The following is a 16,465-nucleotide window of genomic DNA, read 5'->3' as shown; positions in this document are numbered from 1 at the left end:
AATGTAAGGATAAAATGAGATCCCAAGCACGCTCAGGATGCGTCCTCCAGACTCAAAAGATGATCATCATAAAGACAGTTTCAACAGCTGTCTTCACAAAACAGGCCTCTATGACAGAGATAATTACAGATTTACCTTCAAATGCTGCTTTTCTTGATCTGACGTTTTGAGCTGTGTCTCTAGATCTTTGACCTTTTCCCTTAGTTGATCAAGATCTGCTAAAGGAAAAAAATGTGAAAATTAGATATGAGTAAGTTCAAGATAAAGGACTTATTTTAGAGGATAAGGAGGTAAGTAATGGCATTTATTGGCTGAAACGCTTTTCAGGCTGTGAACTCTGTATGCCGTCTCTATGTCAGGTATTATAATTGCATAGAGGACAAGAGGCTATGTTAGATTTTAAAAGTGTAGAGTCAGGTTAATTTTTTACGTGGAAGAAATTGTTATTTTCATAGAACCAAGAAAATCTGTTAGATGCTAAAAGCACAACAAAAGAGTAGGTAGACTGTTGGGGAGGGGCTACAACTATAAAGTGGCTGACTGCTTCTGTTACCCAAGAGCTTTGGCTATTCCACGTAGGTCGGTAACCATTTATTGTAATTACTGTGTGAGAAATGTGCTAGGCAGGGTGGGTAACACAAAGATAAGTCCCGAAGCTGTGGTAGGAAAACAAATGGCACAAGGGCTTCAGTTTGATATACTGGATTCCCCCAGAATTAACATCTCTAATTATGTAATGAGAATTAATGGGTTCAGAAGAATCAGGTGACTCCTGAGGCTGCCCCAACAACAAGTGTCCAATTTGAGATTTAAATGTTGTCCAACTGGTCCCAGAAGCAGAGGTTCTTGCCCTAAGCTGCACTGCCACCCCCTGTCTCCATCCTCTGGTCATCCCTGCTAAAAACAAGAATGCAGGGCGTCACTTTGTGGGATCTCATCTGGGAAAGTGTGGGTCCTACAACTTAAATTTTTCACTTCTCTATGCGTGTCTGCAGAGGGACCAAACGAGTACTGATGTGGGGTTAAAATAAATTTAACAGGTGGGTGAATATGCAAATATAGAATCCGCAAATAATGAAGATTAACTGTTCACTGTATGTGTATCCACATAAAACCACATGTATGTGTATATATATATGTGTATATATATATATATGCACACCTACGCACATACATGTATGTATGTATATATATGTTTATATATTTGCACACCTACACGCAGAGGAAGAGGGTAATGATTAGTTATCACTTCTGAAGGCAAAGGGTAGAAAGGATAGACTGTTTTCGTTTAAAAGAAGAGAAAGGATATAGGCAGTGTTTACTTAATTAAATGCATGTAATTTTAAAATTAATAACAATGAAAATAACATTTCCAAGAAAATGTTCAAAGGGCTTATTGAAAGGGCCTATCCTGAAACTGGAAGCAACAGACCTAGCATTTATTGTGTGACTAGCATTGTGTGATTAAATCCATTACATCCAGATGGAATGTGAGCAAAACACTTGAATACTTGCTACTCAATATTACAAACAAGTCAGAGGGATCGATAGGAATACTGTTGTGTGAAGTAAAGAGACAGGTTAAAAAATTTAAAACAGGGATTTGATTTTATAGGAAGACAATTATCAGAACTCTGTGAAGAGGAGTTCCCGTCGTGGCTCAGTGGTGAACGAATCCAACTAGGAACCATGAGGTTGCAGGTTCGATCCCTGGCCTTGCTCAGTGCGTTAAGGATCCGATGTTGCTGTGAGCTGTGAGCTGTGGTGTAGGTCACAGATGTGGCTCCCGTGTTGCAGTGGCTCTGGTGTAGGCCAGCGGCTACAGTTCCAATTGGACCCCTAGCCTGGGAACCTCCGTATGCCGTGGGAGCGGCCCTAGAAAAGGCAAAAAGACAAAAAAGAAAAATCTGTGAAGAAACGAAAAAGGCAAACCCTACTTCAAAATCTTGGTTCGCTAACATGCTATGAGTATGTTCAAAATACATTACCAGGTTTGGTGCTTTCAGCTCTGTTTTGGTCTTCGTTAACTTCTATCTGATGGATTAATTCTTCTTTTTCTTTTTCCAGCTGACTGTTAGCTAATCTAGAACACAATGATAAAGTGTGTTTTGAAAAAACAGGCATTGCTGCACAAACTACATGACCATTTCATTAATCGTGCGATGCACAGTGCCTGGAACATCTGTCCATTTATTCTCACTGCTGCAGTGCCGCCATTCTCACACACAGATCACAGAACCAGAAGCCCTCATGTTTTTCCCAACATCTGATCTGATGTCATTTTCCAGAGTACATTTTCTCTTAGAGGAGCCTCACGAGAACATGCTACCCAAAACCTTGGAAGTAAGGAATGGTTTTTTTCCTCATTCCATTAATACCTGTCTTTGGAAACTAAGTCTACATATTCCCTGCTATTAACAAAGTTTAAACTTGACACCTATATCAAGATCTGGTTTACCTTTTCTCAGCCTCTGTTGTACAAGGGTGACTGGCATTAGCAGAATGAAATAAACCTGATAAAGCTATCGGGCAGCAGCCATGTTGAAAAATCTTAGTCTCCAGAGATAGCAAACAGGCTTCCATTTAAGAAGAGTTTCTCGGAATTCCCGCTGTGGTGCAGTGGGTTAAGGATCTGGCATTGCCGCAGCTGTGGTGTAGATCACAGCTGCAGCTCAGATTCAGTTCCTGGCCTGGGAATGTCCCAATGCTGTGGGTGTGGCCAAAAACAATACATGAAAATATTTTTTTAAAAACGTACGCAGAGGAACGAACAATATACCTAAGAACTTGAAGCTCCCGTTGAAGGCCGTGCTCTGTCCCAGCACCTTCAGGAACATGTTTGAGCATCTCGATCTTTGTGCACAATGAAAAAAAGAAGACAAAAGTTTGATAGGGAAATACGAGGTTTTATACGGATACAAACTTTCAATAAAGCCTAGTTTTAAAATTTAAGTTTTCAAAAGCACACATGAGCACACCCCTGTGGCGATCTATTCACTCAACAATTACTGAGGAACTAGTGCATGCCAGCCATCGTCTCAAGCACAGAGGATGCAGCAGTGAAAAACCAGGCAACACCCCTTCCTGCGTGTTCCTGTGCCCCGTACATTTTCAGTGGGGTAAGACAGACAATAAGCATGGGACGGGATGGGATAACACTTCAAGGTGGAGGAAAGGGCTCTTGAGGAAACAACCCAGGGTAAGAGGATAAAGAATGACAGAAGGTAAGGCGGGGTTTGGGAGGGTCTGAGGGGCCTCCACTGAACCAGAGACATGAAGTGAGGAAGTGAGCTCTGAAAATATCTGGGTAAACAGTATTCTAAACAAGGGAAACATGAGCAAGGCCCTGAAGCTTGAATGAGTTTAGTTTGTACCAAGGATTGAAAGAAGGTCCACGTGGGTAGAAGTGCTGAGGAAAGTAAAGATGAGGCCAGAGACAAAACCAGATGCCAGACCACGGAGGTCCTTGCAGGCTATGAAAAGAAACTTGGGATTTTATTCTCGGGTAATGTGGGACCACTGGGCGACGCTCAGGATGGTACTGCTATGATCTGCTTTATACTTCAAAAGGATTACTTGGCAAGCCTGTGGAACATGGGTCGGGATAGGGAGAAGGTGAAACGAGGCAAGAGTGGAAGCAGGGACACCAGTTAGGAAATGACTGCAATAGTCCATGTGTGAAAGCGCTTAGATTAGACTGGCGGTATTGGGGGTGCTGAGATGTCATCAGATCGGGGTTCCTCTGAAAACAGAGCGGACGTGACGCCCTGAAGAAGATGTGAGGCCTAAGTGAAAAGAAAGGAGTCTATGTTCCAAGGTTTTTGACTTAAATGGATGACTGGTGGTGCCTTCATTTAGATGGTCCTTCGAGGAGAGGAGTTAGGCAAGAGTTCATTTTATCTACGTAAGACAGCGCCAAGGGCGGTGTGAAATACAACACAGAGAAATGACATCACTCGCCTGTTGCTCAAGGTCTTCCGTGTATCGCTTAACTTGCTGTTCCCTCTCCGCTGCCTGTCTCACTAGCTGTTTAAGATCAGTAAGGCTTTTGGTTTTTTTGGCGACATCAGTTTCCAATTCTTTCAGCTTGGTTTCATACATTCTAAAAGTATAAAGGGAAAAGAATCATGTAGACATGGAAAATAATCTCTCATAGATTTAAATTATTGATTCAAATTATTGCACTAAAAATAAAAAAGAGTATCTTATTAGACTGTTTCTTCTGGTCAAATCTTTTCCCACACATTTCTTAGCATTAGGAGACAGCAAGGGATACAAATCCCTAGTGAGCAGACAGGCCAATTAATTTAGAGGGTTTAGGTGTTTCCTAAGGGTATAAACAAGGCTGCAGCATGAATTTGAACACTGTAAAAGGTAAAATTATTTCCTTTTTCAGTCACAAAGTAAAGAAAGAGAAATTAAACTCATCAGAACATCAAATTCAGTATTATTGGATATTCTTAGGAATATACTTAAATATAACAAACTAAAGCATTTCATACACATACACACACACACACACACACACACACACACACACACACACACACACACAAGGCATCCAGGTAGAACAAAACCAAAAGAACACTGATGGGAGAGGGAAAAGAACGTAAAAGCAGAGGTAAGAAAGATGGTAGAAGATGGGGAGAAATGAACCCTCTAAAAACCTGAATACATTTATAACCTTTAAAGAAATGATCCATAGTTCAAAAAAATCCAAACTCCCCAACAAAAGACATTTTCAAAACATTGCGTTAAAATGGTTTTACAAGTGCATCTTAAAGGAGGCAATCTTCATAGTATTCAAATTTTTCCAGAGAAGAGAAAAAGGAACACTTTGACCACAAATCAGGTAAGAACAGAACAGGGAAGGCCAATTATTATCTCGACATTACAACAAAGTAATAACATGATTATCAAAGAGCTCTTGATAAGCTTTAGTAACTTAACATTTCTAATCCGACCAAGATATCAAAGTGGTGACATAACCCAAAAGCTCACTCCTTCACTTCATTCACTTCCCAGCTCAAATGCCACCCCGTCTGTTGTAACAGCTCCTGCTCCCTCCCGCCTGTCTCAGCAGACAGTTTTATAAAGCTTGACGTGGAAGAAATGTCAGTTTGTTGAGTAAATAGCAGGGCAGCTATAAAGACTCAGCACGAGCACAACGTGTCAGGGGTACCAAAAGCGATCTGAGGCTTTTACTAAGCTTGACTTAGCTCAGCTTGGGTGTCAAACCCCAGCTTCGGACCTCAGTGATTTTTCTTTTTTTTCTCTTTGGTGGATTTAGGGGGGCTTGAGACCAAGGATCAGAATGAGCCTTCTGTCAAGTGGATTCTACTCAGATTTATGTTCTTCTCGAAAGGGTTTATTGAAGGCCTACTCTATGCTCAGGTACCTGTACAGTTCTCAGATTAAAAACACGCAAATGATCTAAAAGGCAAAGTCATGTTCAGTTATGGTTAAATATCATCCTCTCGAATGTTTATCAACTTTATAAACTCTTTCCACACTAAAAATCTTTTCTGTAGCTTCCCAGGGCCTTTTTAGGAAAGAAAGGACAGGGATTATCATTTCCACAGATTTAAAAAAAAAAAAGTGAACTCACAGAAGAGCTGTCATTTACTTAAGGCCATAGTGAGCATTAGGTACTGCTAAGACAGGGAAGCTCCCTCGCTCTCTGATGCAAACTAGTCAAAGCAGCCTTTTAGGAAACACATCTAACATAAAGCAGAGTCTGGCATGGAGCAGGTACTAAGTAAATACCTGCTAGATAAATCTATCTCAAAGTAACTCAGAATTAACTGAGTCCACACTTAATTGTAGAAGGAAATAAAAGACCAACCAAGAAATCAATGGGTAGGGTTGCTGGGTACAAGCAGGCAAAAAAGGGACCCCTTCTTTCCTTTATCCACACATAGTAGTTCATGCAGCCTCACACTAGCCTTCTGACAGAATTACAAAACAGTTATGGGGCCCATTAGGACAGGAACCAAGGACCTGCCTCCAGAACTGTCTGCTCTAATCTGCCCGCGTAATCGTTCTCTCTTCTCCTTAGACTTGGGTGACGGGAAAGTGCAGGGCGGCAGGCCCACGATGGGACCTGCTGAGCCTCCCAGTGCTACGGTTCCTACCCTAGTTGTAGTGTTGCTCATGGCCAACCCATGTCGAGCCCACGCTAAACAGCAAGGAGACATCCCAGGGGACCTGAGATGCACAGACATAAGGAACTCTAGGAATCTGGTAAGATCAACAGAGGAGTTTGCCCTCTGAAAAGGGGGCCAGTAGATGCAAAGAACACAAATTGATACAGGATGACTTCAACATGAACGGACACCAGCAGGATCTCATTGGTCTCTGGTTTCTACATATATCCTCGAAGCAGCTGCTTAAGGTTCGGAATGAGAGCGACACCAAAACCTTTTTCTTTTTCTTTTTTTTTCTTTTTTTGGTCTTTTTGCCTTTTCTAGGGCCGCTCCCGTGGCATATGGAGGTTGCTAGGCTAGGGGTCTAATCGGAGCTGTAGTTGCTGGTCTACGCCAGAGCCACAGCAATGCGGGATCCGAGCCGCCTCTGTGACTTACACCATGGCTCACGGCAACGCCGGATCCTTAACCCACTGAGCGAAGCCAGGGATTGAACCCACAACCTCATGGTTCCTAATCGGATCCGTTAACCACTAAGCGACAACGGGAACTCTGAGAGTGACACCAAAACCTTTTACTGACACAAAGCGTTATGATTAACCACCCCTGGTGCTAGTGGCAATGAACATACGAACGAACTAATGAATTCCCATCACCGCTTCACAGCCATAAAGTTTCCCAACAGGTAAGAATCACATATACTTGCAGAGAAGGCTCACGGGGTGGGAGAATATCAAGTGCTAGAAAGCAGAGGCCAGTAAGACACTAAAGCTGTTTGTGGAATTCATCTGTTGAGGCTAGTCAAAGAGCAAGATGCCCAGAATATAACCCCCAAATTGTAGCACACCCAAGACTCTGCACAGCTTGTGACAAGACAGTTTAACTGTGCCTGGCTTATACTGATCACAGCGAAGAGGCTGCAGCTGGACAGAAGAGCAGCATCCAGGAGAGGCTGGGCGCCATCAGTCCAGGCTCACGGTCGACAGCAGCTTCACGATGCCCCCCCAGCTCCAACACCCGCAGCCCCAGCTCCGCTCTGTCCCATGCCTGGACATTCCAATTAGTGACACATTTTAAGGAAGAGAGACTGAGGATCATGTTAAAACAACCAAAAAAGTTCATCGTCAAAGAACGAAGTCAATCGGAATAGTGCTGTCTTCTTAAAAAACAAGAATGGCAGAATGAGAATGGATTAAAACTTTGTGTGTGTTTTAAACTGCTGGACCCTACCTTGTAACAACAATTGATTTCCAGCTCTTGCTGTCAGCACCTTCAAGCTGTGGGCCTCTGCTTTCTGCCAACTGTAATCTCTTACCCATCTCTTCGAGTTGAACTGTCATCTTCTCATTTAGTATCTCTAAATTATTCTTAGCTATCCGTAATTTCTCTGCAGCTTCAGTTTCCTATCATAAAGAACTAATTAGTATATTATGACAAGACATAATACCATTTTCATGGATACCATATAGTCAAAATTATCACTACAAACTAGGAAAAAAATAACCTGGTATTCTAAACGCTGATTAAAATTCCAATAAAAATTCAGTGTTTCTTTTACTCTAAAATACAAATTGCGTAATAATTAGAACAGATCAGGTAAATGAGGTTAGAAAAATATATTTATAAGTATTTCACTCTAGTAGTTACTTTAAATTTATCATCTTTGTCCATAATAGTTACAGGAAATGGGATAGTTTATGTCTTTAGACATTTTGACTAATACCTGAGAGCCGTAACTATAAATTACATGTAAGTACCACAAATTATTTGCACTATTAAATATCCCCATTCAAAGCACAGTATTACTCTGACCTCATAGTACACTCAGACACTGTTGTAACTTGTTTAAAAATATTAATTTCAATTTACTCACTGGATCAACCACATAAGTAACACCTATGTGTCTGGGGCAAGGAATATATTTTGCCACTTAGAAAGCAAACTTACTGTTTGTTTAACAGAATAGTTTCATATACTCTTTATTGTACATCAAACTTTAGTCTAAGTCATGTGCATGAATATTAACTCATTTAAGCTCTATAGCAGCGCTGTGAAATAGATACACTTAATATTTCCACTTTTATAGATGAGGAGTCGAGAGATGGGGAGAGAACAGTCCTTTGCTCTAGTTCCCACAGCCTGAAGTAACAGAGCTGGGATTCGTATCCCGGTCGTGTAGCTTCTACGCTATACTGCCTCTTCATTTCTTAGTTTTTTTATTTTCAGTGTTCCTCCTAGTGAAAAGATGGCAGGCAAATAAACACATTTCCTAAAACTCTTTAATACCTATTCTGAATAGACACTCTCATCAACTTTTTAATTAAGTCTGCCCAGAATGTATTATTAACTTATTAAAATAAAAAATTTAGTCAATAATGAAAGTCATACTTTTTTAAGTTCTTTACGAAGCCTTTCATTTTCAGCAACAATTTTCTCTGTGCCTCTGGTCTTGGATTCATGCTGCATGCTCAACTGACGGCCAAGATGAGCTTTAAGTTTTTCTAATTCGGCCTAGAAATTGAAAAGCTCTACATTATCAAAACAAGGTAATAAGTGATGATCTTGTAAACTCGTAAAATTTAACTCAACATAATTTGAGAGACCGTATTTGATATAATTAAATTCTTCCCTTTAACACTGGTCTTTGAGAACAGAGGTTCCCAATCTTGGCTTAGAATGAACTGATGACTTTAAAAAAAAAAAAAAAAAAAAAAATCACCATGTCGACAGTAGACCAATCTTGAAATAATCCGATCTATTTCAAAATTGGGGGCTTAGGCAGTTGTATTTTTGAAAATAGACCCAGTTAATTATTTCACGCTGCCAGAGTGATAACCATTGGTCTGGAAATAAGACGACCAAGGAGTGCTATTCAAACTCTTAGCCTTGTCTCCAATATTTTTTTTTTCTGTATATATAAAATATCTGCTACATCCATTAAAGTCATTTTATATAGTATATTTAAAATTGTCCTTAAAAATTAAGATAAATTATATGAGTAAAATATTCCATACAAATTACCCATTAAAAATATTACCTTTAACTTTTCATTTTCCAGCTCAATGTTAGCCATTTTTTCACTGGTCAGTATTCCTGATGCTTTTTTCAGCTGTTCATTTTCCCTTTGGACTTTTTCAACTACTTTTTTCATTAAACCAATGGTTTTTTCTAGTTCTGGGATTGTCTTTCCACTCCTACCAGACTAGAAAAAAATATGTTAACTTTTCATTTAATCAAACATTTCAGAGAGTATAATATAAAGTATCAAAAACATAAGAGGTTTATTATTCAACTCATTGACTCCTAATATTTGAAGCCAAAGCCTGTATTACTTCAATTTAACATTAATAATAACCTTATAGGAATTATAATCCTTACATGATATACAAGAAAATCAAGACAGAGAATTTGATATTCTGGAAGTCATGCAGCTAATAAGAATATGATAATAAACCCTGGTATATTAAAAAGAATATTAGCATATTAGCATTATAACTAATAAACTGCCAAGGATATCAGGGCAAATAGTTACAAAATGTTAGAATTAGACTAACGAGCAGTTAGCAGTTACCTCAGTGAACAGAAGGAAGATTCCTGGAAGTTAAATGTTTTCAAGGAGCGGAGGGTTTTGTGATGAAAAAAGAGATGGTACAGAGTCCAAATGGAATAAAAAGCATGTAAGATGTGACAGATGATAAAATACTTAACTTGAAACAAAGAGAAAGCTTAATGTTTTACAAACTGTAGATGGAACAGAATAATATTGAAACGAATGGAACTAGTAAAGGCATATCAATACTGTTAAAACACATCCAAACTTTTTTTTCTTTTCATTTCCAGCTTATCACTTCTGAAATCAAACACAGGGCATACTCTCACATACTCACCCCTCTAACATGTCCAAGTTTTCGCTCCACTTCTGCTTTTTCTTTCTTAAGAAATTCACACATTTCCTTCAAATCTCTTACCTGATTCTAAAAAAATTAAAGAAAACATGTAACAATTCAACATAGCTGTAGCCATTGAAAAGGAAAGACAAACAATTCATCTGAACTACCAGTCTCTTCAACTGCATAGCTGAATTAAGCAAGTGGGGCTTTACACCAAGGAAGAGGACTTGGAACTAAGACATACATTGAATTAAAGTGTATTAATACAAGGGCATTTATATAGGAATTTTTAGAAATAGTTCCTGCATTATTGCTTTAGTATACCATATAAATTTGAGTTTAGAACTTCTGATTTAACTGTCCCATAAATTACATATGTATAACTTTACTCATACGATACAGAGAAAAAGACAACTGATCTTCAGACTTTGGTTCTAATAATGTAAAAATGAGAATGAGAAGCAGGACATAGCTTAATTATATACCATTACCAGTGGAATTAACAGATTGCTAATATCCTAGGTTAAAAACTAGAACTGAAACAATCAGCCGCTCAGGAGAAAAAGATTCCCACAAATAGGGTTAAGTTTTGGAAAACCAAAAATTAACTTATTAACATCAAAATAAAATTTCTAACAGAGACAATCATGCTAATATATACTTTTTAATTTAAAGACTTTGTTTTTTAGAACTATCCTAATATTTTATAGTGTGACAATTATTTAAATATACCAACCATCATGTTGCCACAGGGCATTTGAACTTGCTATTTCTGTTATCTGGAACTCTTTTTCTGGTATCTGTACAACCCACTTCATTACCTGTCCCCTAGCTCTCTGCTAAAATACAATTTTATTAAAGAAGTCTCTCCTTACTCAATGAATTTTATTACACTTAGAGTTGTATAATGATCATTAAACCCAATTTTATAGCATTTCCATCCCAAACCCCCAGCCCATCCGTCCACCCCCCCAAACTTTCTCCTTTGGAAATTGAAAGTTTTTCAAAGTCTGTGAGTCAGTATCTGCTCTGCAAAGAAGTTCCTTGTGTCCTTTTTTTAGATTCCACATGTCAGTGATAACATATGATGTTGGTGTCTCACTGTCTGACCAACTTCACTTAGCATGATAATGTCTGGGTCCATCCATGTTGCTGCAAATGCTGTTCTTTCTTTCCTTTTCATGGCTGAGTAATATTCCATTGTGTATATGTACCACTACTGCCCTATTTTACACAGCAATGCCATGAACAGTTGGCCCTTGAACAATATGGGGGTGTAATGTATAGTCAGCCCTCTTTACCTATAGTTCCTCTGCATCCATGGGTTCAACCAGCAATGGATCTTGGAGAACAGCAACATTTACATTCAAAAAAATCCCCATATGAGGTGGACCCTACAAGTTCAAAGGTCAACTGTACCCCTATCCAATACACACACACACATCCTGAATTCACACCAACCATACTTTGTCTTCTTAGTACTTAAAAACATCAGCTCAGATACTGTATATTGACTCACTTATCTAATTGTTAGCTGCCCTACCGGAATGTAAGCTCTATGGGTGCAAGAATTTTTTTGATTGCTGTTTCCCAACCCCCAGAAGAGTCTCCGACACGAAGGAGGCCCTCAACATATAACTGTTAAGTGAACAAATGTAGAAAGTATAACACTGCCATGATATTTTATGAATATGAGTTTCTGACTTCTTTGTAAACTAATATAGTAAACAAAACAATTAAGTGGGGAGAAAAAGGATTTCAGGCATTATATTTTCTAACTATAATAAAGAATATTTGAAGTTCCCGTGGTGGCGCAGTGGTTAACTAATCTGACTGGGAACCATGAGGTTGCAGGTTCGATCCCTGCCCTTGCTCAGTGGGTTAACGATCCGGCGTTGCCGTGAGCTGTGGTGTAGGCCGCAGATGCGGCTCGGATCCTGAGCTGCTGTGGCTCTGGTGTAGACCAGTGGCTATAGCTGCGATTCGACCCCTAGCCTGGGAACCTCCATATGCCGTAGGAGCGGCCCAAGAAAAGGCAAAAACACAAAAAAAAATAAAGAAAGAATATTAAATCTACCTTAAATTTACCTTTAATCTCGGCAAATCTTTATTTGCTTGTTCAAGCTGAAATTTTAGTTCAATATTTTCAGATGACAACTTCAAGTTTTCCCTCTGGAGCTCTTGTTCTTTTTGATAATGGTCATCCGACTCTATCCCTGAAGTCTTCAGGAAAATGAAGTTAGGGATATTTTTAAGGTATAACAACTGAAAGCCGCCTGAGACACAGTGGATAAGAAAACACTATGCTAAGAGGAAACATTTTTCCTCAAAGGAATGACAAAGTTTGAAAGCCGTAGAGAAAACAACCGTAAACAGGCAAACTTGTAGGAGAAAAGGTAGTTTGTTGTAACTAACATAGAGAAAGCAAAGCCAAGTTTGAGTTAATAATGTCTGCACATATAATGCCTCCATATAAACTCTCAAGACAACTAACCTAGCTTGTGGTTGTTCTTCCAGTTCAAAAATAAAGTATGACTGTTACCTGTTATAGACAGAACCCCCACCCAACAAAACTCCCAAATTCATCTGTTAACGTCCTAACGCCCAGCACCTCAGAATGACCTTATTTGGAGATATGGCCTTTTCAGAGAAAATCGAGTTAAAATAAGGTCATTAAGGTAGGCTTTAATCCAGAAATGTCTGATCTTCTTCTACAAAAGGGGAATTTCTTCTACGAAAGGGGAATTTCTAGTCATCTAGAAGCCAAGGAGAGGCCTGGAACAAATCCTTCCCCACACCCTAAAGAAGGAATCAATCCAGGTGATACCTTGACTTTGGACTTTGAGCTTCCAGAAGCGTGAGTATAAAATTTCTGGTGCTTAAGCCATCAACTCCATAGTGTTTCGTTATGGTGGCCCTAGCAAATGAATATACAAGCCTACAAAAAGTGCCTCAATTCCTTCCTTCTTTAGAAAGCTATGCTTTGAGGTTAAGCAATCACGCCCTCCCCCGAAATCCAGTAACACTTTATCTGCATTTCCCTGGGCATGAATCCACTTAGGTCATGATGTGTGTCCATTTTTATTTCTCCATCTAAATTATACATTATTTGAAAGAGAAACCTGTGCTTAATTTCTTTTTCTTCTGTAAAGTGGGTATTATACCGCCTACATCATGAGATGGCTATGAGCATCGTAATAGACAATTTTGTGAAAGTACACAGAACAGCTTAGTTTTTTCTCCCCCATCCCATTCTCTCTACTGGCTTCATGAACTGTCGCGTTAACAACTCCACAGCCACTGTTATGAGTATCATATCATTATATTACAAATTATGTATATATTATTAAAGTATAATATTATACAAATACACTCATTATACATGTCTCTGTAACAGCTTGTTAATTAGGAGTAGGTTAGATACCTTCTGACCTATTACCCTTAGGTTAAAAAAAAAATAAAGTTTTCTTATGTAAAATGCAGTGAAAGTAAAGAAATGAGAAAATAGGATATAGAAAAGTACAGAAATTCTGGGCTGCCCTTTGATTCAGACATGAAGGCACGTAACACAACCCTGGCAGAAATACTGCATGTATCCCCCTGACTTCTATTTGCCTGAGGGAGCGAGTGTGCACAGGTGCACAGGAGCAAAGAAAAAGAAAACTGCCGGGTCTGACGATGGCAGTAAACCACAGGAAGAGGCCCCTCCTCCCTCTCCGTCCGATGATGCAAGTGCACTTGGTGAACCCAGCGCTACGAGGCCAACACCAGGGAGATCGAGGCGCCCGGAAGCGCCTCCACTTTTGCCTCTTACAAAGGAAGGCCCCAGACAGACTAATTTTTAAGGTCTCTTCAGATGTGGAAACAGGTAGGTCTCTGTCCCTGAACTCTTCCATCTCCTTCACGTCTCTCTTCTTTAGCCAATGATAATCAGTACCCCTGACTGACAGATATAAACTACATTACAGTTCACTCACGGGAAGAGAATAATTCTGGTGATCTCACATGAAGATATTTTTTTCAGCAGTTCTCCTCACGAAAATATTTATATGAGAGAATGGGGATCATCTTTTCCTCTGTTCTCAGAAAGTAAAGCAAAGTACTGAGATTGCCCAAATTTTTTAGGAAATTCTACGAAATAAATAAAATTCTTGTATAATCATTTTTTTAAAGACTTCCAAATTGCTTTACAGAAGAATTCCGTTAAAAGGTATATACTGTTCGAAGTCCTATTCTTAGGGGATGGGAGTTAGAGATAACACACAGCAGAAGTCTCAAATTTTCACTTACTTATCAAGTGAAAATAAGAAGCATAAGGAATAAGGAAATGAAAGTCCTTTTCATCCATTTTCTCTTCATTTAAATGTCTGATTTAATGAGGACTTAGATGACTGAGGTGGAGAGGAATGAATGAATAAATGAAAGTGATTTGATTTCAACTGGGAAGTTCTTACTCTGGACTGCTATGTAAATTGACCAAAACTAGTGTGTATGTAGAATATTTACAAACTGTAGAATCAGACCTCTATGTAAGCCCAGATTCTTCATCTTTCTCATCAGCAGAGATGTTAATTATTCTCCAAGCATCCCACGTAAAACAGAAATAATATTCTGCAGAGTATTGTGAAAACTATGCCTTTTTTCCTTACAAAAAAGTATCTGTTACAATACATGGCAAAAAGACCCATCAAAGGAACTGCCAAATATAATGTTACAGAGCATCATACCATTTTTATTGATACTATTCACTGTAGGGAAATCTTACTTGCAATGAGACTACTGACATGCTGAATTAGAAATATCTAAGGTAAAACAAATACCTCTGAAGTGCCTTTTTTTTGTTATCTAATCTAATTTTTTTAAGTGAATATTAACGGCAAAACAGTGAGTACTGACATGAATTAGGTCATGCACAACCATCAAGTTTTTGTAAGAACTAGTCCAATATTAGGGTTTAGGGAGAATTTTATTAAAAGTATTTTTTTTTACACAAATCCTACACCATTTGCACCACATACGTATACTACTTGCTACAAGAAAACTCAGCTAACAGAGGAATAAGGGCCTGCCATGTACTCAAACCTGGGACTCTGCACTTCTTGGCTGGACTAGCACATCAGTTTCAGAGTTTGCCTGTGCATCCTCCTCAGCCCACTGAGTCACTGCAGCAGCACCTGTGCCATGACCACGGTCCTCACCCGCAGATTCTTCTGGGTCCACGCGGTTGCTGTGATTCCCATCTTCAGCTATGTATTCCTTTCCTTTCTCATTCTCCCCTAGCTCATTTTCTTCCTTGTTTTGAGAGTCTTGTTTATTAGTCTCACAACAGTCTTGATTAATTTTCTCAACCTCAGGATCTGGTTCGTTTTTAAAAGTGGAGGTAAAATTTGTCAAGGTGCCATTAGTTGACCTAAATGGACTTGACTTACTGTTTGGCCTTGACTCAAATTTACTTAACTCAGTAGAAGCTACACTATCTCCTGCTTTGTGTTTTTCTTGATTACTATAACACTGCAGACTCTTTCTAGGCACCTGATGATATAAATTGTCACTGACATCTACTCCTTTCTCATTTCCAACTCTGAGTACTCTTAGGGGTTTTTTTTTGTTCCTGTGTAAAGTGCTCTTTTTGTGAAAAACATTATGCCTATATTTATTAACGCTGGTAGCAAGAGTAGAAAGCGTAGTTGTGGTACCTAACAAAGCATGCTTGAAGCCGAAAAAAAGAGAAAGAATAGGAAGAGAAAAGGAAAAAAACAGTAAAAATATACACACAAGTGTTTTAAAATAAGATACAACAAATAATTCTACAATTAATGAGACTTTATAAAGAAAAAACAGAAACATGCAACATTTGAATGGAAATAATGCTGTAACATACCTTCCTAATTTATCTAACTATATGTTCTTGTCACAGCAAAACTCATAACTACACTTAAAATCTCTAGAAATCATTTGTAATGGAAGTTTTATGCAAAGCATAAGAACCTTGTTTACCATTATTATGTAAAAAAGGATTCAAGACGTTAACATATATCACTACCCAGTAAAAATAAAAGGTGGATTTACTGAAATAATATTAATGAGAAGGAGCTGCTGTTTTTAACCAGATAAAGGCAGAAGCTGATTTCCCTTTTAAATTTTACGTAGGAAAAAAAAAAAAAAAAAAAAAAAAAAAGGAAAGAAAAGATGTGCACTTACTGAAGGCCTAGAATAGGCATCCTTTGAAAACTGTTTTTCTAAGGTGTGAATTTTTTCTTGAAGGTATTTATTTTGTAAACGTAAATCTTCTATAACAGCATCTCGAGGAAGAGCTTGATGGGTCCTATGAACAACACCACAGACTCTTTACTGTTCAAACTTCCAATTTCATGATGGTTTTATTATATTAAAACATAGGTAAAACACATACATTTATTAACACTCTAT

General features: G+C 38.6%; 1 protein-coding gene across 7 annotated transcripts in view; it reads right to left on the bottom strand.

The window, feature by feature from the left end:
• Positions 1-16,465, bottom strand: part of CEP290 (centrosomal protein 290) — an 89,935-nt gene that overhangs the window by 1,254 nt on the left and 72,216 nt on the right. For 3 of the 7 annotated variants that reach the window (XM_084957624.1, XM_084957626.1, XM_084957625.1), the window contains 10 exons: positions 16,238-16,361; positions 12,125-12,259; positions 10,034-10,120; positions 9,184-9,348; positions 8,535-8,657; positions 7,377-7,549; positions 3,961-4,102; positions 2,780-2,853; positions 1,989-2,083; positions 136-218 (listed from right to left, as the gene is read on the bottom strand). In XM_084957624.1, coding sequence (XP_084813750.1) covers positions 136-218; positions 1,989-2,083; positions 2,780-2,853; positions 3,961-4,102; positions 7,377-7,549; positions 8,535-8,657; positions 9,184-9,348; positions 10,034-10,120; positions 12,125-12,259; positions 16,238-16,361 — 1,201 coding nt within the window. Of the gene's footprint in view, positions 1-135; positions 219-1,988; positions 2,084-2,779; positions 2,854-3,960; positions 4,103-7,376; positions 7,550-8,534; positions 8,658-9,183; positions 9,349-10,033; positions 10,121-12,124; positions 12,313-13,168; positions 15,746-16,237; positions 16,362-16,465 lie in introns of those variants that run through there. The other 4 variants (XM_084957628.1, XM_084957627.1, XR_014804519.1 and 1 more) reach the window with 3 other exon arrangements.

The sequence above is a fragment of the Sus scrofa genome, chromosome 5 (assembly GCF_054392235.1).
Source record: "Sus scrofa isolate SSC_HxYL_T2T_F1_AM1 chromosome 5, Sscrofa_HxYL_maternal_Yorkshire_Landrace_v2.0, whole genome shotgun sequence".
NCBI lineage: Eukaryota > Metazoa > Chordata > Mammalia > Artiodactyla > Suidae > Sus > Sus scrofa.
The sequence above is the reverse complement of the archived record's forward strand: the minus strand, read 5'-3'. Positions and strand labels throughout refer to the sequence as shown.